We start from the raw sequence: 17,440 nt of genomic DNA on the forward strand, positions 1-17,440 counted from the left end.
CTTTTATGGACTAAACCTTTCACTTAGTTCCATGCCGAGGGTGGGTTTTTTTTAATCGATATTGCTAAGAAGTCATCCTTGGCACATATACATAATTTATGAGTGCACTATCCAGGAGTTACACTTCACCTCTTCCATCGACGCACAAGGTTTAATCTCCAACATCATCCTCATACTGAACAAAGGGGAAAATACGCACATAGACTGTATAAATACAGCACCTCATGCTATCAGAAAGTGGGAGAGAACCAAGACTTCAAGGCAGACACACTGACCAGAGACACTGCGGCTCTGGCATGGCATCGCTCCAGCTGCCAGTGGTCTGACGATCCCTTGCGAGGTGTCCAACTGAAGTCCAGGACGAGGTCCCACACTATCACTATTTCGGTATAGGGGTTCGACTAAATCCTAGGGAGATTCTTGGCTCATAGACTAAGGCTCTTAGACTTAGGCTCTTTCGCACCTACTCACATGCTAGGTACACTTAGGTACATCTAGACAGGCAACTTAGGAGTACGCACTTAATTTTGTATATTCATGTATGTGCATGACTGTTGTAAAATAGTAGAATACTATTCCTTTTTATTCACTGTACTGCAAGTTCTATATCTCTGCTACCGTGTTACAGTTACAGTTCTCTCTTCTGGCCCTCCTCTCTTGGTCCCCCACCGACCCCCTCCACCACGGTCAAAACACTTGGTGTCAAAATAAATAACCAGCTCACTCTCCATTCACAAATAAGTTCCGTGGTATCCTCCTGCTTTCTCACTCTCCGCACTATCCGCACTGTCTCCCGTTTCTTTTCCCCCCAGGCACTTAAGATCATTTTGGCCGCACTGGTGATATCGCGACTGGACTACGCAAACGCTCTTTATCATGGCATCCCCGCGTACAGTTTGCGTAGACTCCAAACTATCCAGAACCAGGCAGCCCGGCTGGTATACGCTCTCCCTCGGTATCACCACTCCACCCCCCTGCTCAGGGAGCTTCACTGGCTCCCGGTAAAAGAACGTTCCCTCTTTAAGATTGGCTGTATGGTCTTTCAGGCCCGACAGGGCACTGCCCCCGCTTTCATCTCTGCACTAATTAATCCTTATGTACCTGCAAGAGAACTTCGGTCTTCCTCCAAGTCTCTCCTCCAGATCCCTCGCTTCACACGTAAAAAGTGGGGCGGGGCCAACTTCTCCACCCTGGCCCCATCTATTTGGAACTCACTCCCTGATCACCTCCGCTCTGCTACTCAGTATCTCCCCTTTCGTAGAGACCTGAAAACGTTCCTCTTCTGCCAGGCCTTCCCCACTTAAACCCCTTTATATCTCCTCTTATCTCTCCATCTGGTTTTCTCCCCTCAGTAGCCGATCCCCCCAGCGCCAAGAAACCGCAAGGTGTACGCTGCGCTTTAGAAATATTTTAAATTAGAAAATTAGAAATTAGAAATTAGAATTACAGTTGTAGCAGCGCACTTATTTTACATGAGAAGAACAATGGTACAATAAATTCCTATTGTAAACAGGCTCGACTGTTTCTTTTGTGTATCTCTCTGAGAGCAAAACAAGCAAGTCGAGTGACTGGGTAAATAGTAGTATATTGTTTCCATGAGTCTGAGGTTTTTATGTTCTGAGGTTGCCAAAACTAATCTCTCTGATAACAGGAGATTCTAGTGGCACTGCGAGGTAGCTAATGAGAAAACATAGGCTGACCTATTCGGTGGGGGTGTACAGAGTCAGTTTGCCACCAAGCCCACAGTATATGTTATCTGTAAACAGTGTAGATCCTGCATGAAAGGGTACTAACAGAACTACACTACAGTGTAGGGAGAGAGGAACCCTGAGGGAATCTACAGGTAAGGGGAGAGGAGGTGGCTGTATAGAGTCCAAGTAAGAATATATGAGTTCCACTTTGCATGGACAACTTCAGCCAGTTCAAGGCTGTACTTCTAAACCCTGCTGCCTCCAATCTGATAATCAAAATATTATAACCAACCGTGTCGAGGACTATGACAAGTACAACAGCCCTAAAGCAGAAGTCTCCCCTGCATCACCAAGTCTTAATTCTAGCTCACTCTCTGTTTCTTTGCAAAATACCCTCTCTTTGGATTCACCAAAACCTATCCTTTGAAAATATACAAATGCAATCTAACAATACCTAATGGTAGAGGGTTGGAGGGTGCATGAAACTCAGTCTCACACATGTACATTTTATAATGTAGATGCTAATGTACTGCACCCTCCTCTAAGTGTGTATTCACCACAGGGTTCGTCAGAAGTGAGTCTGCTTTTAATTCCACAGGAGATAGTTTTATCTCCGCTGCTTTGCAACATCTATACTGCCCCTCCAACACCCCTGTTGCACAATCTAGATGCACAAATCGACATGTATACTGATGACGTGCAACTCTTGTGTAACGTAAATCAAAGCCGTTACTGCTTCCATTTCACAACATTCTAGTCTGGGACACTCCCACAATTGTTCAACATTGGATGTCAAGCATCACAAGGCTGAACCCAGTTAAAACTAAGGTACTAATCCCCAAGACTTAGTTCCAAAAACTGTAGACTATGAGTCCATGCCATTGCAAGCTAAAGTTATCCACAACCTGGCTATCCACCTGGGACAGCACATCTCCATTGCCTCCAGGACTTATTCTTGATAAGTAGCAATGGTGGAATAAATCCTACCATACATAGAAGATGTTTTATAATGTGTTCATGGTGCAAGCCCTAGTAGTGTCCTAAGCATCTTCAACTCATTCAAAACACATCCACACATCTCATTAGAGGTAGATCCCGCTCCCACAGCACTTCTATCCTTACCCAATTGAACTTGTTACTCATCAAGGAGAGGATTCTCTTCAAGGTCATAGTAATTTTACATTGTAATCTTTATGGCTCAGCTACTCAATTTCTGGGCCCCACATGTTCCAGGTCCATATGATAAAGATTTCATTATGTGCTCAATATTATGTAAATTCACACCAAAACATTTGGTGACAGCTGTCCTTGCACAGCTACGTGGACCACACGAAATATGGAGGGTGTAAGCCTTGGTTCATTCATACTGGAGCATTGAAAGATAGCCTTTTTTTGAGATATGGGAGAAAGTTGGGTTGAAAGCTACGTTACCCCTGAAGAAGGGAATACCCCTAAATGCACTGGGTACATTTTAAAGTGGCTGTGATATAATTGATCATCAACCCTCTTGTGCTGCTGAGAAAAAGCCTTGATTGGCACATTTGATATACGATGTTGAAACGTGGATGTAACATGCAAAACAGCTTTGGATAAAAATTAGGAGAATCTTTGGATTAAAAGAATGGAATAAATTGTGATAAACTGGTTGAAACTTTGGACTCATTGACATAAGTGGCAGTGCATCTTGTTTGGGGATCTGACGAGTCCTAATTTCTTTCGCATTCAGCATACACGCATAGACGGAGCACATTTCAAGTTTGCATGCCTGTAATGCCGTTGAGCAGCATTTAAACATTGGACTAAAGAGTATGAGTGAATTTCACCATCTTTTGCCTGCCATAGGTACCACAGAATGGGACAAGCTCCCCGCTGAGATCCGGTCAACCTTATTACTTCCCTTCCACAAACGGTTGAAAACTTTTTTATAACCCGTCAAATTTGCTTTATTTATTCCTCATTAACGCTGTGAAGTTTAGGCGTATGTGCCCTAAATAAATTAAATAAAGAAATAAAATAAACAAGTGCCCTGAGGCAGAGCAATACAGCACATGACACTTTAATAGACCAACAATTTATTTAAAATGTTAGAAATATGGTACATTTATTTTTCCCCATAATTTTTGATTTCTTTGGCTACGCTTTGACAAGTACATCTAAGTAACATTGATTTCAGGTTCTATTAACATGAGCCAGGTCTCCTATGCACTTCCCTCACTTTTTAAAAAGTGAGAATTCTAGTATGTCAGTGCTTTAGTGAAATTGAGATGAAGATGGTCTAAACGACGTGGTAAAATGGCCATGAATGGGCAGTGGCCGAGGGACATGGTGCAGTGCCTGAAAATGGATTGCCTCTATTGGCTGCAGTTCCTTGGTCAAGAAGGACAGAGAGCATGGGTCAGCAGTGGAAGGAGCCTATTCCAACATAGCCATTGGTCATGGCGGAAAAGGTAAAGAAAAAAAGGCAAGTACAAACCACTGCATCCCAACACATGCATCACAGCGCATAGGTTGAGACAAACGCATGCAAGCATACAGAGGACATTTTGAAATTAAGCTATTCCAAATTGGCCATGGTGTGGTCACATTCTTGCACAATCATCATAACGTGTCTTGGCACACCAGCAGCTGCTTTGCCTTTTTTCTTTTGTTTTGCTTTTCCAACATAGAAAATGGCCATTTTAGAACAGTAAAATAAAAAAGCAAAATCTTTACATTGGCACTCAAATGTTAAAAGGGAGACATATTGGCTTTGCCAATGCTGATTTATTTTGCAGGACTCAAACATTTAAGGCACTGGCTCACTCAGAGCAATGCCAATACTTATCCCTGAGAGATACTTCAAATTAATCACGTTTTTTTTTTTTTTTTTTTTTTTTTTTTAAATGCGTCGACTTAGAGCTGCATTTTATAAGTGAAACAGAAATCAATTTCCCATTTCTTTCCCTGGAGTGCAGTAAACTCCAGGTCTGACAGTTAATCGACACATTTGACATTAGTAGTTCTTTTCGGTCATAAACGCAATGCTGGGTCGATTTCTACTGTATTTTTATGAATGTAACCAGAATCAAGTGTGCAAGGCAAAAATTACTTTTAGCATGACCAATATTTGCTGTGCATTTTATGATGTAAAACGCAAAATTTGCTACGGCAGCTATTTCTTCCCCGGAGTCTCTGGCAGTCATGCAAAACACAATTATCAGTTTGAACACAAAAGCTCCAAACAATATTTTGGGTACCTTGGTGTAAAAGACATTATTTTTTTTTTAACTCGCCATCTGCGTGTACTAAGTAACCCAGTCACTTAGGTCTTGAATGCAATTATCTGTAATCTAATAAACAGTTTCGTGAATTTGCATGAACAATTTGAGGTGAACACAGGTCTCCAACTAACTTTACATTCTGCTTCTAAAAAAAGGATTTACTAATATTTAGCACACCTGGGGCCACGTACAGCTATTTCATCATTCCCAAAATGCTGCAACGTTCTATCTCACACATTTTAACGCTGCATTGTGTAAAAACACAGGACAAATACCCTTTGTGCAGCAGAAGTAAAACAGAGTAGGTGTAAAGTTGCTTTCAAATGTATTTTCTATAGTAATATTTAACGATTATTAACAAATGGCTTGTAAGATTAAGGGAAGAGCAAAATAAAAACAAGGATTCAGAGGTAGTTTAAACTAACCAGAACTGATTGTTTAGAGCTGAGAAGTGGCTTTCTGTCAGGAACAGCAATACATACATATATAACTGTATAGGATAAATAACTTCTTTGGCACTGGTTTGTTGCAAAGTAGAAGAAGGGAAGGTGAAAGTACAAAATGTAATGCTGATCCATAAAGCCCATCAACACAGTATAAACCCCAGGCTCCCTCACAAATCAAGGAGTGCCTGAAAACCCTGAGAGTAACAATGCAAATGGGTCATGTATTCGAGTAATTTGTTTTGAAAGGTCCACAATGTAGGAGGCGTGTTATTCTTAAATTTAGATTTAAATTTAGCAAAGATACTTGATTGAATGCTACACATTTATCAAATCTGCTATGATATATCAGCCTTTTATGAGAGTGCCCAGCAGACCTGGTTGAAAAGGTGCAGAACTCAGTAGGGTTGAGACCAGGCTGATAAGAATCTGCCACAGATGTTGCAAGGCTATGAGTAGACTAAACCCATCGCCCACAGTCAAATCTGTGCCCTGCATATTTGAAGTGATTCATTTTGGTAAAATATTTGTCTCGTTTCCAAGCTCTCGGTTCTACTATCCAGGTCACTGGGCACAGTCCAATAAAACCTCATCATACTCAACTTTTCACTTCAATAAATGGGAATTTGAAATATATTGCTTGTGCTTGATAAAATCTATCCTACAGGGCATCTTAGATTTGGCTTCAAAATTGGGTATGCCAATAAAGTGCCTCATTGCTATAAACTTACATGACCTTCTCCGGGCCGGCTCCAATTTACCCTGGTAATGACAGGAATATCAAGAAAGCAGATAGAAACAATTGTGCATAAGAGATGTTGCATAGATGGTATTTTGATAAACACACATAATACCTGCTGAGAACTATGCATTTTAGCGTCACCTCAGTCAGCATCCAGAGAACCTCAGGTTGCACACAGCAGTGGTCCTGCTCTACTCTTATACATCTCTGCACATTTTTTCTACTGTAAGCCACCTACTTGCTACAATTGATGATGACGTCTTCTGGGAGGATTCTCTTCTTAAGCATTCCCTGCTTTGGGTGGTCTCCTCGTCCGCGGAACAAGCCAGGAGGCTCTATCTTGAAGTTACCAATCCGCTCCCGATGTTGGTCCATAACACAGAATCCAAATTCCTGTATAATTTTTTCATTGGCTTCTTTGTTGAGCTAGTGGGGACAAAGGATGAAGAGCATACCATTTAAAATAGTCACTCTATGTGAATGACAGTTTATGAAACGGAAAAGACGAGCATTAGATCAACTTTCTTTCAACATGATCATACATTCATTCCACTCAGTTTGTTTTAATGAAACAAACAAAAACTAAAATGCAAAGAGATTAGCAGTTTAGATTAGCGGTTCATAGAGGGCATGTTTACTCCAAATGGAGTGTCCCCACGCTAAGAATTCTTCTTCAATGTCAGAGTTGAGAAACCTCATCCATTGCCTCAACACCAATCGGCCTGGGATACACTGAAAAACTGGATTTTTAAGTTTTATGGAACAGCACTTCTGAAGGCTGCATCCTTAGATCAAATGGTAGTTGGTGCCATAATTTTCCTTCTAAAAAGACAAATGATCTACCTCTGAACTGTGCTCTCTGTATTTTAGAGATAGACAGCCTAGCAGTACCCGTAGACCTAAGGTTCCCAATAGGTCTATAAGGGGTGATTAAAGGAGATACATAACTAGGGCCTTTCTCATTAAAGATTCTGTGGCAAAACATAGAACTGTAAAACTCACTTTGTCCTGCACCGGAAGCCAGATCAGTTCTACAAGGGCAGCCCCCAGGGGCTCGCCTAGGGATGTTCAGCAGTAACCGAGCTGCAGCATTCTGAACTCTCTGCAGCATTCTCATTCTGCCTATGGGGACACCTAGGTATAGTTGCATAAGTCCAAGCGGGAAATGATCACCGCCTGGTTTGCCAAAGAGCTCAAATTAACCCCTTGGGCGCGGCCGCGATTCCGCGCCTGTGCGGCCGCTTTAAAGAGTGGGCGGGTTCATCAGCACACAAGCACTGTGATGCATGACAGCTGGGGGCCATCATCAGCATGGAAGGGGTTAAAGTGTTCTTTGGTATGTCCAGTTGAGAAGAGAAGTGATGCTGCATCAATCAGCTATTATGGTAATTGATTACACAACTGAGGGTGAAGAGTGGCTTCCATTGTGGGAAACAGGACCAGTGTCTCAAAAGAGCAACAACGCCTTCTGATTACAACGTTATCTGTAAATGCACTGAAAGCAAGACAAACAAGCACCATTAAAGGTTAATGGTTCACTGGGACAGTTTATCTCCACAATCCAATCAATGAATCACGTTAATGGTAAAATGTGTTAATTGCTCCTTTAGTTACAAAATCAATTCTATGACAGACAGATGCTGAAGTTTCTTTGTTGAAATGTTACTTGATGTTGAATCTGCTTCCAGTTGAAACCATATATATGTAAATCACATAGCACACGACTGATGTCTGGAAAGGTCCTTAATTAAAGGCTAAATATGCAGGGGAGTTTACACGTCATTCGTTTGTGATGTTTCCTAGTTACAAGGTGTTTGTGGGAGGGAGGATAATAGAGCAAGTCTCAGATGGATGCTTTAGATTGTTTAATGATGAATAAATGCTTAAGGGGATATTTTGTGGGCCCTATTACTAATATAGTTCCTTCAACACAAACCTTTATTTTTTCAGGTTGAAACAGAGTGGATGTCCACTGGGGAGCTTGGATACTAGGACACCAGACAGGTCTATGAATTCGACCAGAGACAACATAAGCAGTAGTAAATTGAGCTAGGAAGTTATTCCTAGGGGAAGCACAAGCAGCCACATAAATGCTGGGCATGTTCTGTCCGGATACAAGCAATACTGTTTAATTGTTCCTAAGCAATGTTTATCTAACGTATGTCTTATCCATTTACACGTACAATACAATTTGAATGACTACACTTTCTTTACATTAAAGACAAACCAGGTATTGGTAGTGGTGAATTTCACGAACAACATGAATCAAAATTGCAGAACAGAATATTGTGCTTTAAATATGCAGTGTCTCACTCAACCAGAGAAAGTCGAAATTCTCAAGACAGTTTTAGTGCTGTTTAGCCAATGACCCAAACCAAGAAACTCTTGGTGCTTCACCATCGACTTCCACGTAAATAATAATGGGGCATAATTTGGAAATACCAAGGGTTCATTCAGCATATGTGCTGTGCTTTGCTTTAAAGCTCATTTCAGAAGTGATTGAGATCTAGACTTATGCGAACTGATTTCTAAAGAGGGAGGCCCGTGCCCCCACACTCTTTGCCCTCAACTCAAGGTGCCCCGCCATCACCGATGCTGAATGTTCCAGAAGGAGACACTGGAAAATACAGACATTGCACCTTGCCAGTCACACTTTTTCCAGCTGCTTTTCAGTGAAAAGCAGTTGCTTAAAAAATGTACATCTGACTTTGTATGTGTGTGTATACATCTAAATATACATACATTGATATATGCATTCAGTCAATTTGTAAACATTCTAAGCAAATGTGAGCATGGATATAACGTATGCCCAAGGAATTCACTGCTTATGACCTCACAGATTACATCAATCATGACATGGTCAGTGACATCATTGATGACATCTCAAATTACATCACTGATGACATTACTGATGACATTATCCAGTGAGTGTTTTCGAAAGGTTTATGAGTGCTAAACATATATAGGAAGGTACTACAAAAGTTAAAATAGTATACTTGCAGTACTACTGAGTGATAAGATTTCTAACATCTTTTGTGAGTGACTGTGTGTATCCCTTTATGAGTGGGTTTGTGAGTGGCTGTACGGATATGTGAGTGACTGGATGGGTGTATAAGTAGGATCAAGAGAAGCTGTATGGGTGGGTTACTGGGTGTGTAAATGAGAAAATGTATGTTTGAATGGCTGTATGAGTAAACGACTGGCTGTGTGAGTGGGTGAGTGGTCGGTTGTGAGTTGGTGTGTGAGTGGCTGTATTGTAGATTACATGTCTGTGTGAATGGAGGTATGGATTAGTGTGCGGATGTGCAAGTGGTTATATGGATGTGTGAATGGGTATATAAGTGGTTGTGTGGATCTGGGGGTGGTTGTATGGGTAAGTGAGTGTCTGTGTAGAGAGGTTGTCTGGTCCGTAGTCGTGCCCCTGCCCCCTCCCTCCGTCCTGATCTTTATGGTTATGCTGCAACTGTCCCTCCTGTATGGTCAGCTTGCTGTCCTTGCCTCTTTCCCCTCTGCTCTCTGTTGTGCATGGCCCTATGGTGGGCAGAAATAAGGGAGCAGAGGCATACACAGAGACATTGGAGGGCAGGGGGAAGGAGAGTAAGGGCAACAAGATTAGCACAGAGGCTAAGCAGGAGAACAATGATGCTGCATAGAATTGGGGAATGGGGGACAAGAGGCGTGGGCAGGGACATTGAGCTAAATGGAAGGCAGGAAAATCAGCCCCACCAGGAGCAGCATCCCTGCTGCTCAGCCCACATACAGCAACTGACAATTCCACTCCAACATACAGACCGGGAACATTCTGTGACATCACTTACACTGACTGAGCAGCAGAGTACAGAACACAGAAAAAGGACTAGACCGAAGAGAACAGGATACCACACAGTGGCAGCCCATCGGACCATGAGGGCAGGAGGGAGGGGCTGGTGCATGGACTCATAGAACAGTGGTAAGGGAGGAGGTGGATGGGATAGCAAGCTAACTGTTTAGGGCAGGCAGGAAGGGCAGTGGCAGAACAACGGCTGCACATGGCTGTAATGAGGGAGCAGGGTCATGGACAATGGATGGCAAGGAGGAGGGAGCAGGAGCAACAAGCTTGGGTGGGGCAGCTCAATGCGAGGCCCTCTGTTCAAACTCACCCCCACTGTGCATTCCAATGAGCATCTCAATTCACGTTACTGAGGGACCAAACCCATGATCTGCAATTACTGTTGAGAGGAATTCAGAGCATCCTAACACAATGCAGATAAATTAAGCCAACCATTTAAGAACCATAACATGACAGGGATTAATGACTTCTTAAAGAACAGTCAATGTGCCACATGCTCACCCTTGTGTGTCTTCCAAAGTAAGCTTTACCACTGTTGCAGTATAATCCTGCTACATTGCATCAATACACTTCTGCACATTTTTTGAAAAGATTATGTAAAGAGAATCAAAGATAGTGAAGGGGAAACTGACATTACTGAGCCTCAGAAAGACACTTATTTGTGCACAGTAATTCTTGAGGAAGATCGAAGGATATTGTACTGTAAAGCAAGCATAGCTTTTCTTGGATTTTAGTATTTGTTTACAGAGTCCTGTTTGGAATTTGTAGCAGTGCTTTTTCAAGAGGAATGCCATGATTTTTTGTTTCTGATTTTGCATGCTTTCAGAGACAGTTTTGTCTGCGCTATTTATTTCAGTGCTTTAAGTCAGGGGACATTATTTCATATTTAAATCTTCTATTTTGTCATGCAATTACTTTGGATACTTTAAATTCAATAACTCTCCACAACCCCGCAATCACTGTCCATCCCTGACATCACAACACCTAAACATTAATACCTGTCGCCTGAAAACCCAGCACCATGCCTAAACGACAACCATGCCTGAACCCTAAGAGCCATTTCTACCCCTAGACTCCACTTATCCCAGAAACCTAAAGGTCACTCCCTACACCAAAACTACACCCATTCTTGACCCCTAAATTACACCTATCCCTGGACACTAAAAGGCAGTTCTATTCCTACACTCAACGTATCCCTGAACCCTAAAGCCCTGCTTCACCCTTAAAGTCCACCCATTCGTTAACACTAAAAACTCCTTTCTACATCTAAATGCCCCATCCCTGAATCCTTAAATCCACTCACCACTCTAAACTCCACCAAGTTTCAATTCCTCTTTACCATCCCTAACCTCTACCCATCACTGAACCTTAAAACCTCTCAACAGCCAAAAACTCAGGCCATCCATGAACCCTAAAAATTCTCAATAGCCCTCGATCATATCCATTCCTGAACCCCCCCTGAACTCCACTAATCCCTGAATCCTAACAACCCCATTCTATGCCTGAACTTCACTCTTTACTGACACGTAAAGACCCCTCATCGCCCCTAAAGATTGCTCTCACTAGTCCTAAACTGTAAACGAGTTTAATTTAATTTTCCCTTTTCCTTAAAATTATCCCTCCTTTAAATTTCGATTCATTTGTATTTCCTTAAAAATGGCTTTTCTTAAAACTGGTTTTCCTTGATTTGGTTTCCTCCAATGTGGGTTTTCAGTTTTCATTTTCCATTAATTCACATGCATACCTCCTCTGATCACAGGTTCAAATCCCAACCGATAGTGTCAGGAGTTTATCCAGACTATAATAAATTGAGCCAAATAACAACTGAAGTCTGTTATCTGTTAATGTCTGCAAGAGACACTCTGGGGTGTGCACGCCCTAACAATATACTCATGTTAAATAGGCATCATGCTAAGTGGCTCCTCAGTACCAAAGCAAGATCAGTAACTAATGAAATAGATGCTTGTTTTGGTCTAGAAATAAATCCGTTTTTTAGTATACAATATGCATAGATCACCAACAATGAAAGAATTAAGCACATCAGCCATGGTATTGGGAGTAATATATTGTGGGTTGATTCACTTATATGAATCATGTGAACTGTTCCACATTTTTAATTTAATATCACATAGATGGATCAATCAATGGTAAAGGAATCAAATTTTCCTGGCTGGCAAAGTCAGTTAAGTGTTTGCTGCTAACATCTGTATGACCAGAATATCACAGCTTTGAGATGCAGCAGAGGGAAGTCAGTCTTTCAGTCTCCTAAGGCTGATAAACTGAGTACTATTAATGTGGAGGTAATAGTAAGAGCTGTTATTACAACACAATAAAATGAAATTACTTCAGTAGCAAATAGTGCATAAAATTAAGTCATTAAAATACATCACCAATTTTTGTTCTTTGGTTATATTTTTCTTTTCTTCCATCTTGCCCTTGTAGTAGGTAAACATTTCTGTGAAATCACATTTGTCCAAATCAACAATTATCATTTTCTCTTCAAGGGTCATTTCCTATAAACATTGGAATAAGAACAGTACGATATAGAGTTAAAGACTGGTCTTGTGTAAACTGCACATTTACATCAACACAATTTTATAGTTCTCACCTGAAATACAAAATCATCGCTTAATATGTGTGATCATATGATCTTGTAACAGTACTATTGCTACTTTCCAAAATATGTTTTGATGTCCAGTGCCTCACAACTTGCCAGTTAAACATATATACACACACACATATATATATACACACACACACATATATACATATATATATATATACACATACATATATATATATATATATACACATATATATATATATATACACACACATACACACATACACACACACACTTACACACACACATATACACACACACATACACATATATATATATATATATATAGATATATATAGATATATATATATATATATATATTCACTGAAAAAACCATAGGTTATAGACCATATATAGTTAGGAATTAGCATTTACAAAACCTTGAAAATTCACTGAAAAAACCATAGGTTATAGACCATATATAGTTAGAAATTAGCATTTACAAAACCTTATTTTACTCACACAAAACCATTGAAATTCGCATATATAGTTAGTTGCACTAACTATATATCGCGCACCCGCAATCCACTGCTGATCATGTCACATATTACATCATTCATGACATGGTGAGTGACATCACTGATGACATCACTGATGACATCACTGATGACATCTCAAATGACATCACTGATGACATCACTGATGACATCTCATTTGACATTACTGATCACATCACTGATGACATCATTCATGTGATAATACGATGAACCTCTTCAGACTAATATAACCTTAGATACACTCAGTGTAAACAGACACTCACAGACTGTCACTCATCCATGGAGTTACTCACACACCTGGTCAGTCATGCACAGAATCAATCACACCTCCATTTCCTCAACTATACAGTTATACAGACCTTACTTATTCAAACATATACTAACACATATTTACTCTCTTATACAATCCCTGAAACAAGTTCACAATGATCCATACAGCCACTCACACATTCACTGGCTCTTATGCACAGTTATTTATATATGTCAACTCTCACATGTACTGTGTTTTACATATGTACTTACTTTGACATGTAGCACTGAGATATCCATTCACTCACCAATACACTCATGCACACAGTCAACCGCCCATAGAGCTGTTTCCACATGCACTTTTTAACCCATACATCTAGTGAATCAACTGCTCACACATCTATGCACAGAGTCATACACCTCCCAGCCACCCACACACACACTCAGTCTCCCATACTAATACTTGGGCAACCAATCAATAACCCATATAGTTACTCATATAGCTACTGATCAACACATGCAGCAGTTTACAGAACAACAGACATAATGATGCACAAATTAAGACAGTTTAGTCACTAACCCATGCACTCAGTGAGACACATTTATTCACTCACTCATACAGTCAGTCATGCACCTACTAAATCCTTCATCAAAACACTTATACATCCATTCATTCTTCAATATGTAAGACATATTTTAACTTTACAGAAACATACAGTCACTGGATGTTGTCATCAGTGATGTCATCAGTGATGTCATTTGAGATGTCATCAGTGACGTCATCAGTGATGTCACTGACCATGTCATGAATGATGTAATATGTGACATGATCAGCAGTGGATTGCGGGTGCGCGATATATAGTTAGTGCAACTAACTATATATGCGAATTTCAATGGTTTTGTGTGAGTAAAATAAGGTTTTGTAAATGCTAATATATATATATATATATATATATATATATATATATATATGGTCTATAACCTATTGTTTTTTCAGTGAATTTCAACGGTTTTTTAATGGCAAATATCAAAAGCTGTAAAATGTATTCTTCTTTTAAAGGAAAAATATATTTTATATGTATTTAATATAATTTTTTTATGTATATAAATTTTTTGAGGGAACGAATTTATCAACTATCATGCTGAAGAAGAGTGTGGGGAAAAAAAACAAAAGAGGAGGACTAAGAGGAAAGAACAATCAGTTCAAAAATACAATTGCTTTAAAGCATGAAGTGCTTTTCCACACATTTACATTTAAATAACCCATATTAGAACATACAACATATCTACAGAGGAGACGGTGTACATTGAATTTTAGACTCTTCATTGGTACCTACATGTTGGTACTTACATCACCCACACAACAGCTCTATTCAGAGCTACCCTACCTCAAAGCACTCTAAAATATTATTTTACTATTTCCCTTTTTTTTTTACATATATGGGCCTCCTCAGCCACCCTCAGAAAACCTAGGGGGTCAGGATATGTCTCCCGTGCCCCCTTATACCCATTCCCAACATTGTTTATCCTCCATCTTGTGACTAAATTCGTCCGAAACACAAGATGGCGGACTCCCGTTACGCTACCGGTGAGCTACCCGGTTCGCGTACCGGGTAGCGCTTCCACGGCGAAAAATCGAAAAAAAAATTATTTTATTTTTTTGCCCCGCTGGGCCCTTTAATAGCCCCCACATCAATCCTAGGGGTCAGGAGGGGTCTACCTTGCCCCCTTTCATTCATTTCCCCCTTCGTTTATTTCCACCTCTTGTCTCTCGATCCTACCGAGAGACAAGATGGCGGCCGCTCCGGACTGTTTAGAATGTTGACAGTCACCGGAGAGCCAATCCGCTTCTCCTCGCGAAGTTCCGTTACGCGTCTGGTACGCGAACCGGGGCGCTAACCAGGACGCTGTCACAGATATATATATTTTTTTGAACGTTAATTTCTCAAAATCCACTGGAGCACATATCTTGATACCTAGCAAAGGCACATCAGGCAAACAGTCTCTACAATTTTGCCAAGTTTCATAGAAATCCATTCAAACGTTCGAGCTAAAAGCGAGTCCAACCGCCCTATGGAAAACAATGTTAAAAACACGTTTTGGGACCCCCCTTTTTTCTCGGCCCCCGCTTGACAAAACCCCCCCAAACTGTCAGGGGACGCTCAGAAACAAAATGTGCCATTTTCCTGAAAATTTCAGCCAATTCCGTCCATCAACGCCAAAGTTATTCAACATAGAATTTTCTGAAATCCCTATTAAAAAAAATCCTAACTATATATACCTACTGGCAACCGCCAGTAGGATATTATATATATATATATATATATATATATATATATATATATATATATATATATATATATATATATATATATATATATATATATATATATATTCACTCGAACTTCCCTCAAAGCGAAGGAATGACAAGCCACACCAGCCGGGTATGCTTACAGGTTTTCTTTATTGGGCACAAAGAAGACGCGTTTCGAGCGCACTGGCTCTTGGTCACATATATATTATATATATATATATATTTTCGAAAGGGCTGACAGCTTGCATCCACGCCGCAACCACACAAAGAGACTCGCACTCCAGGGTCTGTGTTTAAAGATGTTTAATGGCGACGCGTTTCGACCAAACGGTCTTCTTCCAAAGCCAACCAAAATAAAATGTGTTCACCATTTTATGCACAAAGTGTTTCACATACTTTTCAAGAAATAAAGGTAGGACTGCTCCGTTAACAAACACTACAATTAATAAGAACTACCATGGAGGTAGACGACAGACTCTACCACAAACGTTTTTCAATACATAGGTTAAATTATACTTTGACATATTTGCTGGATAACAATGCAAATTAATGAAATTTAAATTAAATTAAATTAAATTCAGTCACTGTATTGTAAATTGTACTTATGCACAATGCAGTGTATAGTAAAATTCCTATTTGCCAATTTAGCAAACATAGTCTCATCGTTAATGAAGAAAACCAAGCATGTCAAACTGGTTACTAACGAGTTCAAGTATGCACCGTTCGCGGCTAATATGGTAATATTACGTTTACCTGGCATTGTAATTCACATCATCACGGCCAAGTGGCCTCATTTTCAGCAACATAAAAGAATTAAACGTCACGGCCAAGTGGCCAAATCAAAATGCCAATATTCCCCCAAATTGGTTGTCTGAGTAGTTCATAACAGATCAGGCAGCCCGACCTACTCTCCAACTAAGGTAAGAGCAGGAAATGTCTCAATGATATGACGGGAGTACCCGACATTACATAAGAAACATACCACCTAAACTTAATAATAAAACAAAAATAAAGGGTGAGGAACTGAAATACTTCTTTCAGCCCTGTGATTATAGTGAAAGTGAACCCTGTGTTGTCTAAGACCTACCTAGCCAGGTATGACATGAACAAGCACAATGGTGTGAGTGTGAGAATAATTAAAATCATTGGTATTTGCACCAGTACCCACATTTGGACAGGGGACAGATCAATATATATAATAGGTTCGTAACACAATACAGAACCAGACATTTCAGACAGATTGGGATTGGTAAAGAGGCTCTGCGCCCATAAATTCTGGGGGTACAGATATTGTTTACCAACCTGTGTCAGAGAGAGCCCTCTCTGAGCAGGTTTAGTGAGGGAGGGGAAGGCAAACACATGTACCAGAAAAGGGAAAACAGGGTAGCAGGGGGGGCAGGATCCTTTAAGAACTAGTGCATAGTAGGAATGGATATACCGGCTCAACATATGGTCTTAGCCAATATGCACATACAGTTCTTCATCTTCGTTCAGACCAAAGGGGTTCATAGAATCCAGGTGAATGATATAGCGGGATTCCAGGATACGTAGTTGTTTGAGACGGTTTCCCCCTCTGGGGTTTGCTGGGATCCTGTCAATGCCAAAAAAGGAAAACTGGTTAACATCACTGTTATGAACTCGAAGCCAGTGTCTAGCAGTTGCATAGGACAGATCAACATTTCTGATAGCACGCATGTGCTCAAGGATCCTCTTCTTTATAGGGAAGATGGTACTGCCTACATAGAGTTTTGAGCATGGACACACAATTACATACACACAGTGATCGGTGTTA

The 17,440-nt window shown here is 40.4% G+C and overlaps 1 protein-coding gene across 1 annotated transcript in view; it reads right to left on the reverse strand.

Moving 5' to 3' along the window:
* The window catches only part of LOC147677998 (DNA topoisomerase I, mitochondrial-like), a 1,183,590-nt gene that overhangs the window by 455,964 nt on the left and 710,186 nt on the right, over nucleotides 1-17,440 (reverse strand). The window contains exons 17-18 of the mRNA XM_086945880.1: nucleotides 12,356-12,478; nucleotides 6,375-6,562 (exon numbers count right to left, since the gene is read on the reverse strand). Of these exons, the coding sequence (XP_086802006.1) occupies nucleotides 6,375-6,562; nucleotides 12,356-12,478 (311 nt within the window). The remainder of the gene's footprint in view (nucleotides 1-6,374; nucleotides 6,563-12,355; nucleotides 12,479-17,440) is intronic.

This window comes from Lissotriton vulgaris, chromosome 12 (assembly GCF_964263255.1).
Source record: "Lissotriton vulgaris chromosome 12, aLisVul1.2, whole genome shotgun sequence".
Taxonomy (NCBI): Eukaryota; Metazoa; Chordata; class Amphibia; order Caudata; family Salamandridae; genus Lissotriton; species Lissotriton vulgaris.